General features: G+C 43.8%; 1 protein-coding gene across 4 annotated transcripts in view; it reads right to left on the bottom strand.

The window, feature by feature from the left end:
• The window catches only part of SMAP1 (small ArfGAP 1), a 71559-nt gene extending 70308 nt beyond the window's left edge, over positions 1 to 1251 (bottom strand). For all 4 annotated transcript variants that reach the window (XM_056856524.1, XM_056856526.1, XM_056856525.1 and 1 more), the window contains exon 1: positions 1102 to 1251. In XM_056856524.1, coding sequence (XP_056712502.1) covers positions 1102 to 1219 — 118 coding nt within the window. In that variant the 5' untranslated portion in view covers positions 1220 to 1251. The remainder of the gene's footprint in view (positions 1 to 1101) is intronic.
• Between the last annotated feature and the right edge of the window lie 21141 nt (positions 1252 to 22392).

The following is a 22392-nucleotide window of genomic DNA, read 5'->3' as shown; positions in this document are numbered from 1 at the left end:
CCAGAGGCCTCAATCCTCTGAACACCAGTTGTCAAGAGACTTCAACAGGGGGAAGTTTTGGCCTCGGTTGCTCTGCTAATAGTCCGCTGCTGAAACACAACGTTACTGGGCTGGCTGGGCCTGGGATCTCACCTAGCCCCCAGTCAAGATGTTCTTGAGTTTTGAAGGAAGCCAAAGGCCCATGAACAGTGCGTTCCTAAAGAGAGTTACTCCAGTCTGATGGTTGGCCCAGGCTTGCTTGATCTCGTCAGATCTCAGAAACTAAGCAGGGTCAGCCCTGGTTAGTATTTGGATGGGAGACCATCAAGGAATACCAGGGTTGCTGTGCAAAGGAAGGCACTGGCAAACCACCTCTGTTAGTCTCTTGCCTTGAAAACCCCATAAGGTGTCACCATGAGTAGGGTGCGACTTGACGGCACTTTACACACACACACACAAGCCCACTGAAATGAATGGGCTTAGACTGGAGTAACTCTCCTTGGGAACGCGCTGGAACGCTGTCAAGCCTTCAGCAGCGCTGAGCCTCCCCTTTGCATTCCCACGTCCAACACCACAAACACCCCATACTTGTAAAATTCATTTTTGGGATGAACTGGCAAAAATGAATTTTACAAGTATAGTGAATGAATTACAGCTAAACGGGAATGTAGTTCATATAATGATCGTTTAAGGTGATTTTAAATACTGTCAGAATACTTCTCCGGAAGTCCAGCGGTGGTGGGACACTCATTTAAGGTGGGTGGTGGGTATTTGGGCACTGTTTATTCTATAATATTATAACGGAAGATGTAAAAACTGTGCTATAAGGGCTCTTTTCGTATTTTTGCTTTGCTTTTTAGTTATTTGTTTATGTGATTTATAATTTGTGATGTTTTTATTTTGATGAAAACTAAAAAAAAAATTATTAAAAAAAACCACACACACCACAAATACCCCCAAGAGGCAAAGAGGCTCTTTGACACGCCGACCTTCGGTCTGTCCGCCCACCCGCCCCTCCCGCAATGGGAGACTCCCAAGGCCACGCCCCCTCCGTCGCCACGCCCCCTCCATCTCCCCACCCCCACCCCCCAACCGGCCCCCTCAGCCCGCCGGGCAACTCACCCTTAGCCTCGCAGTCCGCGCAGTACTTATTGTCCTCCTCCCTCAGGAGCTTGGCCAGGATGGCCTGGTGCTGCTCGTTCTGCTTCTGCGCCTTCTCCCGGCACGAGCGGGTGGACATGGCGAGGGAAGGGAGGAAGGGAGAGGGGGAGGGGAGAGGAAAGGGGGGGGGAAGAGGCTGAGGCGGAGAGAAAGACGGGCGGTTGGGGCGGAAGGCGACGCGAGGCCGGCGCTCAACAGCCGTGCGGACGAGGGGGGGAAAGAAGGGAGCGGCGGCGGGCGGGCGGGCCGCAGTCGTGACACCTCCAAGGCAGGAACTCCAAGCGAGCCGGCAACGCGGCGGCGGCGCTTCCTCGGCCTCCCTCCCCTCCGCCTGTCACGCCGACGCGAAGAGGAGCGCACGCCCCACTCAGCCAACCAGCGGCCGCCGGGGGGGCGGGGCCGGCGCCCAGCGTCGGCTTCCTCAACCGGAACTACTAGCGAGCCGCGGCCGCAACGTCCGCGCGCCGGGGTCTCCTCCCAGCGTCCGCTCGAGCGAGGCGGCTCCCCTCCCGCCCTCTCAAAGTAGTGCCTGTAGGAAGGGGGCAAATTCAAGAGGAGCCTTGTTGAACTTTGAAGGCTGACGGGGTTTCATTCCCCCCCCCCCCAAGAATAGGCTTTCGGGAATCCACAGCGAGTGGATCCTCACTAGGCAGTCATTTTATGTGGGGGTGATTCACAGTGGGGTAGCCGTGTTAGTCTGGCTGCAGTAGTAGAAAAGGGCAAGAGTCCAGTAGCATCTTGTGTGTGTGTGTGTAAAGTGCCGTCAAGCCGCAGCCGACTTATGGCGACCCCCTTTGGGGTTTTCATGGCAAGAGACTTAACAGAGGTGGTTTGCCAGTGCCTTCCTCTGCACAGCAACCCTGGTATTCCTTGGTGGTCTCCCATCCAAATACTAACCAGGGCTGACCCTGCTTAGCTTCTGAGATCAGGCTAGCCTGGGCCACTACAAACATGTTTTCTACCAGGAAATATTTTTGTTAGTCTTTAAGGTGCTACTGGACTCTTGCCCTTTTCTACTATTTTATGTGGGGGCGATTAAAAATAATAATAACAACAACAACACCCAGAAGGGCCATGGAATACAGGAAGTACAGCATGACATGTCATTTTGTAAAATTCCAAACGGAACAAAAACACAAGGGGCCATTCACTGGGCATGTTAAGTGGTTAACACCTGTAATGGGGTAGGGAATCCCAGGTCTTTGTACAAATTGAGGAAGTAGTGTGAGATTTCTTAATCCAACCCAATCCAGCCATTTCATGATGACAAGAGCTCTTTTGTTGAAGAGCGGTGACTTCCATGTCAAAACAGGGTTGCCAGGGCCCCCGGCGTGGGTCTGGTAACCCTATGTCAAAAACAGAACATTCAGGGAGACTGACATTCTCCACTAGTTTCTGGGTACTGATTGGTCAGATTTGTGTATTCTTTTGTGTAAGAGCTGAGAACCAGCGTGGTGTAGTGGTTAAGAACGGTGGACTCTAATCTGGTGAACCAGGTTGGTTTCCCCACCCCTCCACATGAAGCCTGCTGGGTGACCTTGGGCCAGTCACAGTTTTCTGAGAACTTTGTCAACCTACACAGAAGCAGGCAATGGCAAACCACCTCTGAATGTTTCTTGCCTTGAAAACCCTTTGAGGGGTTGCCATACGTCAACTGTGACTTGACAGTAAACACACACAAGAACTGTTAAGAGTAAGATTAGAGGGCATTTTGACAATGGGGCATGTATCACATTGGAGAGTTGGAACAAGAAGTTCGTGTTTGGGGAGGGGCCGTGGCTCAGTGGTAGAGCATCTGCTTGGCATGCAGAAGGTCCCAGGTTCAATCCCCGGCATCTCCAGTTCAAGGGACTAGGCAAGTAGGTGATATGAAAGACCTCTGCCTGAGACCCTGGAGAGCCGCCGCCAGTCTGAGTAGACAATACTGACTTTGATGGACCAAGGGTCTGATTCAGTATAAGGCAGCTTCATGTGTTCAAATTATGTAGCTAATTTATTGATCGCTAAACACAGGATTGCTTTCACCCTGGCTCATCTCAATGTGCTCTCATCTGATGTACTGGGAGATACCATAACATCCCGTTTCAGGAGCGTTTAGTGCCCCTGTGTTACTGAGAAAGTTGAAACAGTTGGTCATGTATTGCTGCACTATACGATGTCCTCAGACACATATTTATTCAGCCTATCCTCCAAAAACTTCCAGGAAGATCAGAGGAATGGTACACCTCCCTTCTGCTGGCTGACCTTGAGCCTGGAACTTTGGACAAGTCACAAAATTCTGTGCAGCCACCAAAGTCTACTGAAGTACAGTGCTGATGTATAGTGCATTCCTAAGGAGAGATGTTCCAGTCTAAGCCCATTAAAATGAATGGGCTTAGACTGAAGTAACTCTCTTTAGGAATGCACTGTTAGTGTATAGTTTTCTTGTGCCTTTTATTGTATATGTACTTTTAGAATTGTTTTGTTAGCTTGTCTAATATTGCTAGTCTTTGACCATAATTGTTTTGTTCTGTTCACACCGGAGAGTAAGCAAATGGATGAGCCCTACATAGTGTAGTTCATATTAGGTTCCCTTATACTATTACTTGAATGGATATGGATACAGAGTTGGATGTTGGTTTGCTGTAGACTCTAATCTCTGGGCTTGTATCTCTGTTAGTTGTTCATTTGTTGAGGGAAGAAGCTAGGGTTGCCAGCTCCAAATTGGGAAATTCCTGGAGATATGGGTGGTGGAGCCTGGGGTACAATGGTGGAGCCTGGGGTACAGCCTCAGCAGGGTACAGTGCCATAGAGTCCATCCTCCAAAGTGCCATTTTTCCCAGGGGAACTGAACTCTGGAGATCACTTGTAATTCCACGAGATCTCCAGCCCTATCTGGAGATTGGTACCCATAGAAGAAGTTGTTCTATGTTAGGTAATTGTCTCCAAGCATATAGGAACATTTTGTGTGTATGTGAATACAAACATCATACACTGCTCAAGTCCTGCTGATTTCCATACAGAAAGAGAGAAATCAATTTAACTTCTGAGTAAACATGCATAATAAGCATTAGCAGACTTCTTTCTGCAACCCTCTTAAGAGACTCCATGACTCTAACTGTTGCAGCAATCCACCCAGCAACTTTCCAGTAGAGCAAGTGGCTTAAAATTAGTAGGGGTGTGTCACCTATCACATGGGGATATATCCATATGCTTACCAGAGGATTTGACATAAAGACACGAGGCAATGCCTGCATTTTCTTGTTGGGCTTCTCCTAAACACTTGTATCTAGTTCCTGATGGCTTTCTGATGTCTGCAGTACTGGGAAGGCAGCTTTGTAGCCAAAGCAGATGCACTGTTCTACCTAAAAAAATTTGGAAAACGGTCTTTCATTTATGACCTGATAACTTTAATGAATTAAGGTTTGTTTTTCAAAGCAAAGAAGTGGAGGTTGGTGCTTGCCAAAAGTGATAGTACTTCAAATGCCATCCACCAGACTCACTTCCCCTAGGATATTTACAATGCTCAAATTACCCTCTTGTTGCTGAGACATTGTTCTCTTAATTTTTTTTTTAACAGAAGCTCAACTGAACAAGGTAGGCTGGTACAGTTACGTGGGGGTCAAAAGCAAAGCTTTTGAATGTGTGGATCATGAAAAGCTATGGTTGGTTTTAAAAGAAATGGGTCTGCTACAACTACGGTTGCCAACTGCCAGGTAGTAGCAGGAGATCTGCTAATTCAACTGATCTCCAGCCGATAGAGATCAGATCACCTGGAGAAAAATGGCTGCTTTGGCAATTGGACTCTATAGCATTGAAGTCCCTCCCCTCCCTAAACCCCGCCCTCCTCAGGCTCCGCCCCAAAAATCTCCCACCGGTGGCAAAGAGGGACCTGGCAACCCTAGCTAAAACATGTATTAGTTTAGAAATGGGTCTGCTACAACATGTATTAGTTTTGATGCGCAACCTGTACTCTGAACAAGAGTCTACTGTTAGGATAGAATACAGAGAAACAGAATGGTTTCCAAAGGGCAAAAGTGTTAGACAAGGATGTATTTTATCTCCCTAACTTTTCAGTCTATTTGCAGGACATATCATAAGAAATCTGGATTAGATGTAGATGAGGGCTCAGTTGTGTTTTGTGTTCTGAATAAACTTTGTCGCTGCACTTTAGATCATGACAAATAAAAATATTAAAATATCTTCCCCCGTGTACTATATACAACAAATAGAAATTCGGAGAGGTGGAATAGAGATCAGTGCCGGAATAGCCACCTCTCTATGTCAAAGTTCTTTGCCGTAAAGTCATAGGGGAATTTGCATGCTGGATAGCTGTTATGATTCTTCTCTTCCAAATCCTCTGTGTCCCTCCCTGCTCTCCCAAACCAACAAATACAAGCACAACTTTTGTTTTTCTCTGTGTTCGGCCTCTGAGTCCAGTTTTCATATTCAGGAAGCAGATTCTAATGTGCCATCAGTATATTTCTTAGGTGTGCATCTTAATATTTCTGCAGAGAACTCAGAGAAGCATCAGAGTAATACTGAATGAAGCAGATTAGCATGAGTGATTTGCAGAAGTTCTCACTCTGAGCTTTAATGACAGAGCAGGGATTGAAATCTGGGTTTCCTGTACTGAAGGCTGTAATGTTAGCTATTGCCTCACATTAGCTCTCTCATTATGTTCTGGAGAAACATAATGTTTATTAATGTCCAGAGGGAGGTAATCAGCACTAACTAAATTTATAAACTTAACTGCCCTCTCACACATATGTTTCCTGAGAAGTAAATCCCACTGAATGCAATGAAACCTACTCTCAAAACGTCTGCAGGACTGTAGCTATTATTATTACTTGAATTAAAAAGAATGAATGTCTTTTTTGTTTTTAGAACAGTATATTAGAAGACACTTATTTAAAAATTCATGTACTTTGACTTTCTTGTGAATAGCTTGACACACTGACTGGTACTCGGTTGGTTTTAGAAAACAATGAGGTCTCTTGGTTACTACAGCAAACAGTGAGTTGTCTTCAGTTGTACACTCAAAAAGCTACACTCATATAATCCTTTCTTTCTGACAGATAAACCTGAAACAGATAAGAGAGATAAAATGTACATGTTTTCAAATCAATGTAATATATTCATGCTTTATATGCTTAGGTGTACCCAGACCTGTGTGTATCTCAAAACGTAGAGTGGGAGGAGACATAAGCTAAACAAGCACCAAGAGAAACAATATAGCTATTTTGTACTTTGTTTATCTAGAGTACAAATTTACAAAAAATATTTCGGTGACAGCATCTGAAAAATGCAGTTCCAGTAAAAAAAAAAAAAATTGCAACTGAGCAGCACCACCAATAAATTGAAGCATTTTCCCCAGCATTGTGGTTCTTAGATGTAATAATACATGTTGCAGTTCCCAAAGAAGTCAGACAGTTGTTATCTGCTTAATCAATACCATTTGAAACCAAGCCTGGAATGTGTAAATGCCACAGACAGATATCCATTAATCTGTTAAAGAGATTAATCACCTGGTGACATTCTAGCATGTGATCACAAATTATAAACCTTAAAACATAGAAAAATCAGCCTCTTGTTCTCTCCAAGAGAATGCTATGATTATGTACATTACAGGTGGGAAACCACAAGGACTTGAGGGAGGCATCTCATTTCCCCTTCCCCCACTATTTCCTCTTTCCTGAAAGCCTCCATATACTCTCTCCTTTAACTGCTTCCTTCTCCCCTTCCCATCCAACAGCTAACCTACATTTATCTGCCCCTTTGACTTCAGGTATCTCCCACCCCCCAGCAGCCTCTACCTAGGAAAACTATGGCCACGTTGTGTGGCCAAGCCCACTCTCTTGGTAGGGAACACTCAAGGACTTGTAGGGTGGCACCTCACTTTCCTCTGTATTCCCCTTCCTACCCTATTTCCTATTGCCCTCCTCTTGGCAACCCCCATATCCTCTGCCCTTTCCCTGCCTCATTCTCTCCTTCACAGCCATTCATCGACCTATATTTTATCTGCCTCCCATCAACTATATTTATTATTTATTTACTTCATTTATACCCCACCATTCTCCACAGCGGGAACCAAAGCAGTTTACATTATTTTGTCTCTCCTCCTTTTTATTCTCATAACAACCCTGTGAGGTTGGTTAGGTTGAAAGCATGTGACTAGCCCCCAATCATCCAGTAAGCTTCCATAGCAAGATGGGGATTTGATCATGGATCTCCCAGTCCCAACTCTGAAGCTCTAACTGGTTTTCATATTGTGGCTGCTGCTGAAGAGTAGCAAGGAGCCAGGCCTAAATGACTCATGCAAGTCAGGTGGCATCAAGTCACCCAGTGATTGCTACCAGGCCTCACTCTGATTTACCCTTCCTTCAAAGGCCAAAACAACCACGGAAAAGGGCCAGCCCCCTTATTCTGCCTTTTACTCATAGAAACTAGGCCTTGGAATGCTGTAGTTGCCTAGCAATGGCCACTGAGGGAATCAATTTGTTAAAGCTACAAGTGCTCCTCTGTAACTTTTACACTATACCCCGTTCTATGTTTATTGAGCCCCTCATACTGAGAATGGGACCCGACAGGGAAAGAGAAAAGATAGAAAAGCTCCTACAAGGAGATAATCCCTCAGTCACCTCTCAGGTAGCAAAATTTTGTACGGCTGCAATGAAAATTCGTTGCCACAGAGTAGTCTCTTAGTCCAAATGGCAGATGTAACTTGGATGTTATTTATTTTATTTATTTTATTTTTTTAAGTGACTTAAGACTCAGACTGTAAATCTTTGTCGGTAAGACCATCTTAGTCCATGTATCTTGTTTTATCTGGCCAAGGGACGCAAATAAACTATCTATCTACAAGTGTTCCTTTTATAATTTGTGGGTTTTTTAAAACCCCTGAATGTTTGTTTGTTTAGATTTCATGTTTTTTTTCTGCAAACCTGGTGCATTGTTCAGGTTTGTAGAAAGATCTGTCTTGCCTGTTCATAGCTCCAGTCACTGGATTTAAATATCCTTAGTTTTGGCCAATTTCACGATTAGAATATACAAGTGGGAACCTTCAAGGACTTGCAGAAGGCATCTCGTTTCACCCTTCCCCACTATTTCCTCTTTGCCTTTCCTGAAACCCCACTTAGATACCTCCCTTTTCCTGCTTCCCTTTCTTCTTCCCACCCAACAGCAAACCTACCTTTATCTGCCCCTCTGTCTTAAGCTTTCCTCCCCCCCCCCCGGAAGCCTCTACCTAAGAAAACTATGGCCCAGTTGTGTGGTGCTGGCCACTGGGCCAGGACCACTTGTATGTTAGAGAACCCTCAAATATTTGTGGATGGCATCTCACTTCCCCTCTATCCCCCTCTCCAAACTATTTCTGCTTTTCCTCCTCCTGGCAGCCCTCATATCTTCTCCTCTTTCCCTGCCTCCTTCTCTCCTTCTCAGCCATTCACCAACCTACCTTTTTATCTGCCTTCCATCCTCAGCTATATTTATTACTTTATTTGCTTAATTTATACCCCACCTTTCTCCACAGTGGGATCCAAACCAGCATACAGTGTTCTCTCCTCCTTTTCATTCGCACAACAACCCTGTGAGGTAGATTAGGCTGGAAGTACATGACTGGCCCCAAATCACCCAGGGAGTTTACACGGCTAGATGGCGATACAAACCTAGGTCTCGCAGACCCTCTTCTATCAGCTACACCACACTGACTTTCATGGGATGGCTGCTATTGAACAGCAGAAAGCAGCCAGGCCTAGGTGAGTCATGCAAATGGGATGGTATCAAGTCACCCAGAGGTTGCTGCCAGGCCTTGGTTGCCTACCTCCAGGTGTCAGATGGAGATCTCCCAGAATTACAACTAAACTCCAGACAATAGAGATGTGTCCCCTTGAAGAAAATGGCTGCTTTGGAGGGTGGACTATATGGCATTATATCTGGCTGAAGCCTCTCCCATCCCCAAACCTGCTCTTCCCAGACCCCACCACAAAATCTCCAGGAATTTCCCCACCCAATGTATTCTTTTAGATTTCACATTTTTCTGCAAACCTGAAGCATTTTTCAGGTTTGTAGAAAGATCGGTCTTGCCCATTTACAGCTCCAATCACTGGATTTAAGTATCCTCAGATTTGGTTACTTTGCTATTAGAATATACAATAGGGGACCCACAAGAAACTTGCAGCAGCAGTGATCCCATTCCCCCTATCTTTGCTTCTTCCCTCTCCCCCTACGTCTCTCAGTCTCTCTTTCTCCTTCCTGCTACCCCTTTGGTTACTCTCGCTCCTTCATGCTTGCCACTTTCTTTTTCTGCCCCCACCCTATCACTCTCTGTCTTTCTGCCTCCCACCCCATCCCTCTCCTGGTCCCACACCTGCTTTTCTCCCCATTCTCACAGACTCCACCACAAAATCTCCAGGAATTCCCCAACCTGGAGCTGGCAACCCTAGTCCAGCTTGGTCCCTAGTCCAGTGAGTCTTCCCTCAAAGGCCAAAATAGGCTTGGAAAGGGCCAGTCCCCTCCCCCTCTATTTTACTCATGGAAACTGAAGCCTGGAATGCTGTAATTGCCTAGCAACAGCCACAGAGGGCATTTATTGCTTATGCTTTTATCATTTTCAGATTTTTTTAGTTTTTTTTTTTTTTAAGATTTCAGATTTTTCTGCAAACCTTGGGCCCTTTTCAGGTTTGTCAAAAGACCCATCATGTCCGTTCACAGCTCCAGTCACCGGATTTAAGTATCCAAAGATTTGGCCAACTTCCCTATTAGAATATAAGATGACGATGATAAATTTTGAAAGAGTGTCAGCTGTATGCCAGGCTACATATAAAGCATCTAGATAGTAACTGACACAGTTAAGAGCAATATGTCCTAAATTGCATAAATACACTAGCTGTAAGTAACAAACACACATTTTTATATGTTATATGCCCTACAGGTAATTGGACTTTCTGGTTTCAACCAATCACAGAAATTAAAACAATAAATAATATAAGATGCATGTCTCTTCAAAGTATATACACATTCTCTGGAAAGGGGGAAAATATTAACAGTTAAAACTGCTACAGTATAGCAGATCTGGAGAATCTCTGGAATGGTATGAGTTTATACCTCCCAAGGCTTGCGTGTAGGGTTGCCAACTCTGGCTTGAAAAATTCCTGGGGATTTGGGGGCAGTGCCTGGGGAGAGTGGTGTTTGGGGAGAAGAGGCAGTTCAGTCGGGCTGTGATGCCATAGACTCCACCCTCCGAAGCTACTGTTTCCTCCAGGAGAACTGATCTCTGTAGTCTTATCAGATCAAATTCTGGGAGAACCCCATGTCCCACCTGGAGGCTGGCAGCCTGACTTGTAAGGCCTAAGAAGTGGAGTTGGGATGAGTAAAACCTTTGTTCCTCCTCCTTTCCTCTGAATGTCCAGCTCACTGCCTATGGAATGCTGAGGTTTGTTGCCTGCAGCTCTGCCCCTTATGAGGCCTGCCTGCCTGGTTGCACATGCCCTGTGACTTCCTATTTCCCACAAGAAACAGTATTCCTTGATCCCATTCCTGCCCCCCAGCAATGGGTCATACTCAGCCATTTGTTCCGGCACAGCAACAGCATCAGCAGGGCCTTGAACAGCCCGAATTGTGGAGACAGTGGTACGGCTGAAGCCCTGGTAAGTCAGGCTTCTGGGCATGTTGTCAGGACTGTGAAGCCCTCTTCTCCTTGGGTAGGTGTAGGCTTAGGGTTGCCAGTCCCTCTTCATCACCAGCAGGAGGTTTTGGGGGTGGAGCCTGAAGAGGGCAGGGTTTGGGGAGGGGAGGGACTTCAATGCCATAGAGTCCAATTGCCAAAGCGGCCATTTCCTCCAGCTAGTACCTGGAGGTTGGCAACCCTAGGTAGGCTGGAGTCCAGGGGCAGTGTCCCAAGTCCAAGGAGAGTCCTGTTCCCCAACAGTACATTCTTGCCCTCTTTCTACCATTTCTGTATTGTGTAAGGAATTTGCACGATGCTGCTATGCTGAATTCAGTGATGTCGTCTCAAGTTGTTTTGCGGTGCCAGTGCAACACCTCAGGTTAGAACATAAGAAAAGCCCTGCTGGATCAGACCAAGGCCCATCAAGTCCAGCAGTCTGTTCACACTGTGGCCAACCAGGTGTCTCTAGGAAGCCCCCAAACAAGACGACTGCAGCAGCACCATCCTGCCTGTGTTCCACAGCACCTAAGATAATAGGCGTGCTCCTCTGATCCTGGAGAGAATAGGTATGCATCATGACTAGTATCCATTTTAACTAGTAGCCATGAATACCCCTTTCCTCCATGAACATGTCCACTCCCCTCTTAAAGCCTTCCACTCCCCTCTTAAAGCCTTCCAAGCACAGCAGTCCTTCCTTGTGATCCTATATTTAATTGCAGGGGCTGTACTTGCACTAATAAATCATTCCTAAAGTTTGCATCTGGAAAATGTGAAAGCCATTAGAGTGGTTAGAGTGTTGGACTAGGAGCTAGGAGGAACATGTTCAAATCCCCATTCTGCCATGGAAGTTCAATAGACCCATCACACTTTCAGCCTAACTTATAATGGAGGAGGGAAGAATGATCTGATAAGCTACTTTGAGTTTTCGCTAGGGAGAAAAGTAGGATAACATTAAATTAAACAATTAATATTTTTTGCTAATGGTGCTTTTCATCAATCTGTCATCTAAGGAGTCATAATGGATGATAGGACAGGAGAAGATGGTATCTAAACCGCAATCCTATGCACATTTATTTGGAAGGAAACACAACTGAACTTGCTTCTGAGTAAACGTATCAGGATCAGGCTGCACGTCTTGTAAAATAAGGAATGATCAAGGCTACATCCTGAACTGATCTTTTATTCTGAATTATTTTAGATCATTTTAAAAATTATGCTATAAACGAGGGTTATTCTTTTTTTTTTATGGACAGTAGCAATGCCAGCCTCCTGCAACTTTATTAAGTAAGTGACACTCTGTGAGAAAAACTACTCTATCTGCATAAAGCCTTGGTTATTGCTAGGGCCAAGGGCCTCAAGCTCAAAGGGGATCTCAAATTTAGACTCTAGTTAAATTTTGTCATTTGATAAGTTTTGTAGCTTGTTTTTATATGCATCATGTATCATCATTTTTAAATTTTTTATTCTGGCTAGGGGTCTCAAAAGCTGAAAGTGCCTTGGTCCCCTCTGGACCTAAAGGAGGGGCTGGATTTTTTTTTTTTTTTTTGCGGTCAAGTCACAGCTAACTTATGATGACCCCATTTCAAAGCAAGAGACATTCAGAGGTGGTTTGTCATTGCCTGCCTCCGCGACAAGCCCTGGGTCCAGATACTACAATCATGAAAAGCAGGTAAAATACCAGGTTCTGTTATGGAGATTAGAAGGTGTATTTCTGTGCCTGTGTGTGTTATCTCTATCTCTACTATTCAGGATTCATTTCTGTAGATTGTAAGAGCCACAGTAACAACAGAGACATTTTGCCCCTTTGCCTTGTTCAAGGCAGGCTGATGAAATTTTCTCCAGCATAATAATGCTAATCATATAATCAGTTTTATAAGCATTGCAGATCATATGGGGATTAATGAATTCCTGCTATACTTTGCCTTTCTGTATGACAGCATACAGAAGAACAAATTGATTAACAACCATTATTTTTTGTATTGTAGACTTGGGGGAAAGAACCATCCATTCAATGCCACAGCACCATGCTGGAATTTGAGTCTACTAAGTGATAGGGACCCCAAGGCTACATTGTCAGTGGCAAGATTTGTTTCAGTCCTTATATCCCTCCAACACTAGATATATGCTGCTCAAGATCAATTGATCAAGGAGCTTCTAAGGGATAAAAGGAAAGGAAAAGGAAAGGAAAGGAAGGAATTTGAGTCTGACCTAGAGTTGCCAACCTCCAGGTAGTAGCAGGAGATTGCCTGCTATTAAAACTGAACTCCAGCCAATAGAGATCAGTTCGCCTGGAGGAAATGGCCGCTTTGGCAATTGGACTCTATGGCATTGAAGTCCCTCCCCTCCCCAAACCCTGTCCTCCTCAGGCTCCGCCCCAAAAACCTCCTGCCAGTGGCAAAGAGGGACCTGACAACCCTACTCATGATTACTTTTAAGGCCAGATTACTAATCAGGAGCTTCAGTCATGAAGTCAGTATAGTTTGACCCTATGTAATCCAAGGAGGGGCCTCCTTGCCCAGACTCTTAATTATAAGGTACCTGTAAATCCAATACCCTGTCTAAACCATGACAGTTGTCATCTAAGCTTTCCTCTTCCCCAATATATTTTGAGCAATCGAACAGAGATAAAACACATCAGAATTTTGACATCAGAATAGCTAACCTTGTAACTGTAACCAACAATAGGGCCTTTGGAATCGTCAGATGCGCATCAGCAACTTCAATAAAGAGCTACATTTTAAATTAGTATGTATTCAGATAAAAAATGTATCATCGGCCACAACGGTTGAGAAAGAGAGCAGTCCTCCATCTTAAATGGACAGGCTTGGCCTCTCTCCACTCGTGCCCTTTTGCCTGTCTGTAATTATGTGAAACTTAAACCAGGAAGCACCCCCCACCCAAACCACAGGCATAATCATCAGTTTTCCTCAGTTCCCATATTCTGCATGACAAAGGGGCTGGCTTACTTTGTTTAAAACCCACAGGCCTTTCTTGCCTCTCTTTTCTTTTCACAAGTCTCACTGCAGCCCTGACCTAGCTTTTTGAGCCCAACCCTAACTAATACCACGAGGCGCGTGGCCCTTTTAACCGGGCAGGGTTCAGGGAATATGGAGAGTTCTGACTGTTTTGCTACGCCACAGTGTGAAGCAATCAAATGGTTGCTTTAGTGCATCACTTATTTATTTACCTCACTGAGTACTGCTTTGCCACTTAGGCCCAAGGCTACGCCATAGTTGGTAATACAGCCTGCTTTGCTAAAAGGCATACGTAAATTTACATTACCTAATCCTCTGGTGACTTACCCTTGGGGCTCCTGATTCTCTGTCACTTCAATCAGTGTATTAACTTTACAATTCAGTTTCGTCTAAATTAGATATTACCCCCATTACAAAAAGGGAGAACATTCCCTCCTGATACTGTTGCAGGTGCACAAAGAAGAAACCAAATCTATGGAAAGGCATTAATAATAACTAATCATCCAAGCAAACGAAAGGGAATAGCTAGCAATTACAAGTGTAAGCAGATATCCTGCAATGCATAGCTAGTAGTTTCCTCTGTATTCACTGATGCAGAGCGATGGTATAAGTTACTTTCCCAAAGCTGGGTTCTTGAAGCCTCCCACCATTCATATGGTGTGGTGAATCAGAAAGAAAACAAAATCCTGGTGCCTCAATATTGAATGTGGGGCATCTGTGCTCTCTTTCAAGTTAACATGGATTTCCTGCTGCTCTATTTTCATGTTTCTGGACATATTGAAGGGCACCATTTCATGGCAAAAGCTTTCTGTATCCGTGCAGCACTATTTTGTTTAGATTTTTAGCACACCCTGTTCCTGAACCTCTGGGAAGTAGCCCTACAACTATTCTCATTTTTAAAATGAGGGACTGAAGATACAGTTTCTCCCAGACCAGCCACAGAGTACATGCCTGAGCAAGGATTTGAATCCAGTGTTCTCCCAGACCAGCCACAGAGTACATGCCTGAGCAAGAATTTGAATCCAGTTTTCCCAGATGACCCCCAAACCATATCCTTTCATCTGAGCTAAGGAGTCAGTGGGTGCTGCACTCCTGAATATATTTACTAGGAAGTAAGTCACAAGGTTAGTCAAGGTGTTGAGTCTTCCCAATGTTCAGATTTTATAGGATTATTTTTTCAAAAAATAATCGGCCAGACAAAAATATATAAACCTTTCAGTAAGAGCCTGGATGTGAGTAATATCTCCGTCCTAGGCTTCCCTTCCCATGGTTATACCCAAAATGACATAGGTTTCACAGAATCATAGAGTTGGAAGGGGTCACCAGGGTCGTCTAGTCCAACCCCCTGTACAATGCAGGAAATTCCCAACTACCTCCCCCCCACACCCCCAGTGACCTCTATGCCCAGAAGATGGGGGGGGGACCTTCCATAATCCCTGGCCAATCTGGCCTGGAGGAAAATTGCTTCCTGACCCCAAAGTGGCAATCAGCATTACCTTGGGCATGTAAAAAAGGTCCATGAGAGCCAAACACTGACACAACCCTTCCTGCCTCCCTCTCGTGATCTGCCTAAGTTCACAGACGCAGCATTGCTGTCAGATGGCCATCTAGCCTTTGCTTAAAAACCTCCAAAGAAAGAGAGCCCACCATCTCCCAAGGAAGCCTGTTCCACTGTCAGAAAGTTCTTCCTAATGTTTAACCAAAAGCCTTATCAAAAGCCTTGCTGAAATCAAGATAAACTATGTCCACAGCATTTCCCTGATCCAGCAAGGTAGTAACTTTCTCAAAAAAGGAGATGAGGTTAGTGTGACATAACTTATTCTTGAGAAACCTGTGTTGGCTCCTAGTAATCACGGCCATACTTTCTAAATGCTCCAGGACTGACTGATGATTTGTTCTAAAACTTTTCCAGGTATATATGTGAAGCTGACAGGTCGGTAGTTACCTGGATCCTCCTTTTCCCCCTTCTTGAAGATGGGGACAACATTTGCCCACCTCCCGTCTTCTGGCATCTCACTTGTTCTCCAAGAATTCTCAAAAATAATGGTCAGGGGCTCAGAAATTACATCCGTGGGGTTTGTCAGTACCTTTGGATGCAACTCATCTAGCCTTGAGGATTTAGTTTCATTGAAAGAAACTAGGTTTTTATTTACTACCCCTATGCCAATCCTAGGCTGCAACTCCGTTCCCTCATCATGTGTTCTGTTTTTGCCATGTTGAGCAGTTTCCCTTGCAAGAGAAGACTAAGGAAAAGTAGGAATTGAGGAGTTCTGCCCTCTCTTTATCACATGTTAGTTTCACTTCCCTGTCCCTGCAATGGGCCTACCATGACTAGTAAAAATGGATACTAGTCATGATGTATACCTATTCTCGCCAGGTTAGAGGAGCGTGCCTATTATCTTAGGTGCTTTGGAACACAGGCAGGATAATGCTCCTGCAGTTGTCTTGTCTGTGGTCTCCTTAGAGGCACCTGATTGGCCACTGTGTGAACAGATTGCTGGTCTTGATGGACCTAGGTCTGATCCAGCATGGCCTTTCTTATGTTCATTTTCTTACTCTGAATTTAACAAAAGAACCTTTTTTAAATTGTGTTTAGCATCTCTCGCTAGCCTAAGCTCATACTGAGCGTTAGCTTTTCTTACACTCTCCCTATAAGCACTGGTTATTTGTTTATATTCATCCTTCTCCTTCTATTTCCTAAATGAGTCTTTTTTCTTTCTCAAATCTTTAGAAAGCTGTTTATGGAGCCGCCCTGGCTTTTTTAGGCTCCTCCCATTTTTCCTTCTCATAGGAATTGTAATTGTGCCTTCAGTATTTCACTTTTAAGAAACTCCCACCCCTCTTGAACTCCTTTCTTCTTATTTCTGACTATGGGATTCTACACAGCATAACTTTAAGTTTGTTAAAAATTGCTTTCCTAAAGTCCAACCTATATGTCTGACTACATATATCTTTCCCCTCACCCAAGACTGTAAATTCCAAAATTACATGATCCAAATTCCAAAATTACATGGTCCTAATTCCAAAATTACATGGTCATTACCGCCCACTACTTTCACCTCGTCAACCAATTCTTCCCTGTTGGTAAGAACCAAGTCCAGGATAGCAGACCACCTTGTTTCCCTCTCCACTTTCTAGAAAATGAAGTTATCCACAAGACATTGGTTCTTGTAGGTTATCCGGGCTGTGTAACCGTGGTCTTGGAATTTTCTTTCCTGACGTTTCGCCAGCAACTGTGGCAGGCATCTTCAGAGTAGTAACACTGAAGGACAGTGTCTCTCAGTGTCACGGGTGTAGGAAGAGTAATATATAGTCAGAAAGGGGTTGGGTTTGAGCTGAGTATTGTCCTGCAAAAGTATTGTCCTGTAAGTATCAAGATAATGTGCTAATGAGGGTATGGTATGTTAATATGGAACCATTGTATCCTGAAGTGATCTGTTAATGTGTGTAATCCAAAGCTAATCTGTATGGCTATTGTTGAATGTTGTCTTTGTCTGGAGGTTTTTCAGGGCAGGAAGCCAAGCCTTATTCATTCTTAAACTCTCCTCTTTTCTGTTAAAGTTGTGCTGATGTTTATGAATTTCAATGGCTTCTCTGTGCAATCTGACAAAATAGTTGGTAGAATTGTCCAGTCTTTCAGTGTCTTGGAATAAGACCCTGTGTCCTGTTTGTGTCAGTCCATGTTCAGCCACTGCTGATTTCTCAGGTTGGCCAAGTCTGCAGTATCTTTCATGTTCTTTTATCCTTGTTTGTATGCTGCGTTTTGTGGTCCCGATGTAAACTTCTCCACAGCTGCAAGGTATACGATATACTCCTGCAGAGGTGAGGGGGTCTCTTTTGTCTTTTGCTGATCGTAGCATTTGTTGTATTTTCTTGGTGGGTTTAAACACTGTTTGTAGGTTATGTTTTTTCAAAAGTTTCTCCATCCTATCAGTGACTCCTTTAATAAATGGCAAGAATACCTTTCCTATGGGAGACTGTTTTTCTTGAGTTTTCTGATTTTTGTTTGGTTCAATGGCCCTCCTGATTTCATTCTTGGAGTAGCCGTTTGCTAGCAGTGCGTGATTTAGATGGTTAGTTTCTTCCTTGAGAAACTGTGGTTCACAGATCCGTCTTGCACGGTCCATTAATGTTTTGATTATTCCTCTTTTCTGTCGGGGGGGGTGGTTGGAGTTTTTGTGTAAGTAGCGATCTGTGTGAGTTGGTTTCTGGTAGAAAACTCCAACCACCCCCCCCCCGACAGAAAAGAGGAATAATCAAAACATTAATGGACCGTGCAAGACGGAGCTGTGAACCACAGTTTCTCAAGGAAGAAACTAACCATCTAAATCACGCACTGCTAGCAAACGGCTACTCCAAGAATGAAATCAGAAGGGCCATTGAACCAAACAAAAATCAGAAAACTCAAGAAAAACAGTCTCCCATAGGAAAGGTATTCTTGCCATTTATTAAAGGAGTCACTGATAGGATGGAGAAACTTTTGAAAAAACATAACCTACAAACAGTGTTTAAACCCACCAAGAAAATACAACAAATGCTACGATCAGCAAAAGACAAAAGAGACCCCCTCACCTCTGCAGGAGTATATCGTATACCTTGCAGCTGTGGAGAAGTTTACATCGGGACCACAAAACGCAGCATACAAACAAGGATAAAAGAACATGAAAGATACTGCAGACTTGGCCAACCTGAGAAATCAGCAGTGGCTGAACATGGACTGACACAAACAGGACACAGGGTCTTATTCCAAGACACTGAAAGACTGGACAATTCTACCAACTATTTTGTCAGATTGCACAGAGAAGCCATTGAAATTCATAAACATCAGCACAACTTTAACAGAAAAGAGGAGAGTTTAAGAATGAATAAGGCTTGGCTTCCTGCCCTGAAAAACCTCCAGACAAAGACAACATTCAACAATAGCCATACAGATTAGCTTTGGATTACACACATTAACAGATCACTTCAGGATACAATGGTTCCATATTAACATACCATACCCTCATTAGCACATTATCTTGATACTTACAGGACGATACTTTTGCAGGACAATACTCAGCTCAAACCCAACCCTTTCTGACTATATATTACTCTTCCTACACCCTTGACACTGAGAGACACTGTCCTTCAGTGTTACTACTCTGAAGATGCCTGCCACAGTTGCTGGCGAAACGTCAGGAAAGAAAATTCCAAGACCACGGTTACACAGCCCGGATAACCTACAAGAACCAATGAACTCTGACCGTGAAAGCCTTCGACAATATCCACAAGACAAGTCAGGAATTTATTTGACCTTTCACTTTTAGCAGAGTTGGACTTCCAACAGATATCTGAGTAATTCAAATCTCCCATGACCACTGTATCCTGTCTGAGAACTTTGTAATCTGGTCTAGGAATGTCTCATCCAAGTCGTCTGCCTGGTTTGGTGGTCTATAGCATACTCCCACCATAATATTACTATTACTTCTTACTCCTTTTATTTTTACCCAGAGACTCTCAAATGAACTTCCATGCTCAGATTCATGTATCTCCTCACAAGTATACACATCCTTGACATATAATGCTATTCCTCCCCCCTTCCATATTTGTGTATCCCTTTTAAACAAGTTATACCCCTCAATCCTAATATTCCAACTGTGAGTGTCATCCCACCAAGTTTCAGTAATGCCTATTAGGTCATAGTCCTTTTCCTGTATTAGGACTTCAAGTTGCTCCTACTTGTTTCCCATGCTCTGTGCATTAGCGTAGAGACATCAGAATCTATGGTTTATGTGACCTGAGGGTTTTGTTTCTGGGCTTACCCCTGAGTTAATGTTTCCTTGCATTTGTGCCACATGGATAATAATCTGTGGGCTTGATAAATCTTTCTACCCTTTCTGTTTCATCCTGGATACATGCACCTGGTAGACAGCATACCTCTTGAGACAAGTCCGATTGGCACACTTTAGCTTCTACCCCTCTCAGTAGGGAATCCCCAATTACCCAATGCCTCCTCCTATTTTGGGGTGTGGAAGCTCAATTCCTCTCATCCACAGGGGCCTAAGAAATGTCCTTCAAGCTTCAGGGAGGCTGGGGGAGTAGCCCATGTTCAAGTGGTCCAGAATCAATATCTACTGGGAAATTCTGGAACTGATTGCTTAGCACCAGAGGCTCAGAACGTCTCCTGATTTCCCTGCTCCTGTGTGTTACATTCTTCCAAGTGCTGCCCTCCTGTGTTGGGTGTGCCTCCATTAGATGTGATACCTTTCTCTCTTCCTCCTGTTGCCCTCTCAAGAGTGCTTCATGTGTTCTGTCTATGAACTCTTCTCCTTACCTTATAAAATGGAGTGTGGACAAGCGTGCCTCGAGTTCCTTTATCTTTTCCTCCAGTAGGGCTACCAACTTACACTTGCTGCAAGTGTAATTGCTGTAAGCCTCAGGTAAGAATAGGAACATGCCACAGATTTTGCGTGTCACTGCCTCAGCTCCCTCAAAAGCCATGGTGCTGCGATCCATTGCAGAAGTGGTTCAGGTTTTTTTCTGCACTTCCCTGATAACTCCCCTGACAAAATGCCTCACTAGACTCCCTGCTTGCAGAAGCAAAAAGCATCACACATATAGAATGTACAAACTTCTTACAGGGCCCCAGGCCTGAACCCCCAGGCTAACAGCCACAGGGCGAAAGCCCTTGAGCCTCTGGTGAGGAGCAGCCCGACACAATTCAAGGCTCACCCAGCACAAGGCGGAGCCACCAGTCTGCCCCAGGCAAAGCAGACCCTCCCCAACGCAATTAACCCTATTCACATGCATAGATACAGTCAAGTTTTTTTTAACCACAACATGCAGTAGACAGCTCTCTCTTCCTCTCTCTCAGCTTTGAGTCCTCCCAAAGTTAATTATTACAGCAATGAAAATGTTTTTTGTTGTTCTTTTTTTAAAATATACCAATGCACTGTATTTAGGACTGCATGAAAATGAGTTTCTAGTCAGCAATGTGTCATTTCTTTGCCACAAGATTTAATAATCCATTGTTATGATAGGCATAATTTGCCTGATGTTCAATGTTCTGGCAAATCTCATCAGCATTTTCAGATTTCTCTAAGCAGACAAGTTCATCTTTATTTAGATCTGACATTTCTCTAGGAAACCATATTTGCCTTCCTGTACAACAACAATAAATCAAAACAGTATCTTGTTTTTAATCACAAAGAAATTTATAATAACCAATTCTAGCTCTTTTCAGTTTCTGAAATCTGCCTTTCTTTACTGCTTCTGCCTGCTAGGATTATTCTCCCTTACTCTGAGGAGCGTTTGACTCATTTTCTCCTGTCATCCCATCCTATGGTTTGTATTTTGTATTCCATGCTTATGGAACTGTTGCCTTAATTTCATGGCTCTTAATCCATTGGTCCTCCTCAGCATTTTCCTCTTCTTAAGAACTAGTGTTCTTTCTCCGTACCTGTTCATGAGGCAGTTTCCATATTCTATTTCCTCCACATGACATAGAGCCACAGTATTCTATTATCTGCAGGTTTATCAGTAGACTTCAATGTCTTCTCCCAAAGGAAGGCATTTAGGAGAGACACTCTCTTGTGCTGAGCTTTTGGGGTAAAGGACTTACAGACCGAATAGTTTTCCGGAACATTTCTGGTGGTTGTTGTTCTGACATTTTCATGCTGCAGTCTATGCACTTCTTGAAGAGAGCCAACCCTTGGCACACACTGATGAAAGGGCCACACCTTCCACTGATGTAAAATGGTGACGAAAATGCTGAAGCACTCCTGGTGCGCTGAGGCTTCCAAATAGCTTGGGGAAAAGTTCCCATGGCTGGCCTGCACAGTCCCATGCAGGACTGCACTGAAGACACGACAATGAACTACTGGTGTTTCCTGAGTAACATCCTCCACCTCCCATGCAGATTAAACCAATGTTCACTTACAAACTCCAAAACCTCCAAGATGTGCTAGTTCACGGGAAACTTAATTGGTTGCTTCCTGAGAGACCTTTGATTGTAGGAGGTAGAGCCCTATGGAAAGTTCAATGCTTGTGTCAATTGAATACGAAGAATTAATGTATTTCAAGATTCCTCCAATAGTAAGAGGTTTTTTATTAGAGCTTTTGTTCATCATCATCATCATTATAAACCTTTAATGGCATAATAGAGCTTTTGTTAAATGCAATAGTAGGGGGCAGTGATTTATGCAGCTAAATGCCACCACAATTAAATATAAGTTAGAATGACCAGGACTGTGAAGATAACAATCTGTGCACACAAAAACTGCATTAGAATGGGATGATTGCAGACTCCAATGTTAAACATTTTTTGTCTTTCCAACATACAGATAAAGATAACGAGTTTGGGATTCCAATTCATCACATGTTGAAGAATAGAAAAAGCATACTGGACTTTCACCTTATAGACCTTGACATCTTGGTGTCAATGAAGATATAGATTGGATGCCTTTTGCATAAAGATTGTTTTCATTAGATAACAATTTCTGCCAGTTGTTTCAGCTTTTTGGCTGTCTTGCACTTTAAGAATGAAACCATGTCTATCTTTGTGCTGTTGAGTAATCATTTGATTGCACTGTTACATACAAATTTTGTAGGTCACTTTATTATTTAGCTTTCCCATATATTACTGGAAACATT

The sequence above is a fragment of the Euleptes europaea genome, chromosome 10 (assembly GCF_029931775.1).
Source record: "Euleptes europaea isolate rEulEur1 chromosome 10, rEulEur1.hap1, whole genome shotgun sequence".
NCBI classification, from domain to species: Eukaryota; Metazoa; Chordata; class Lepidosauria; order Squamata; family Sphaerodactylidae; genus Euleptes; species Euleptes europaea.
Note: the sequence above shows the minus strand (reverse complement) of the source record. Positions and strands in the feature narration are given on the sequence as shown.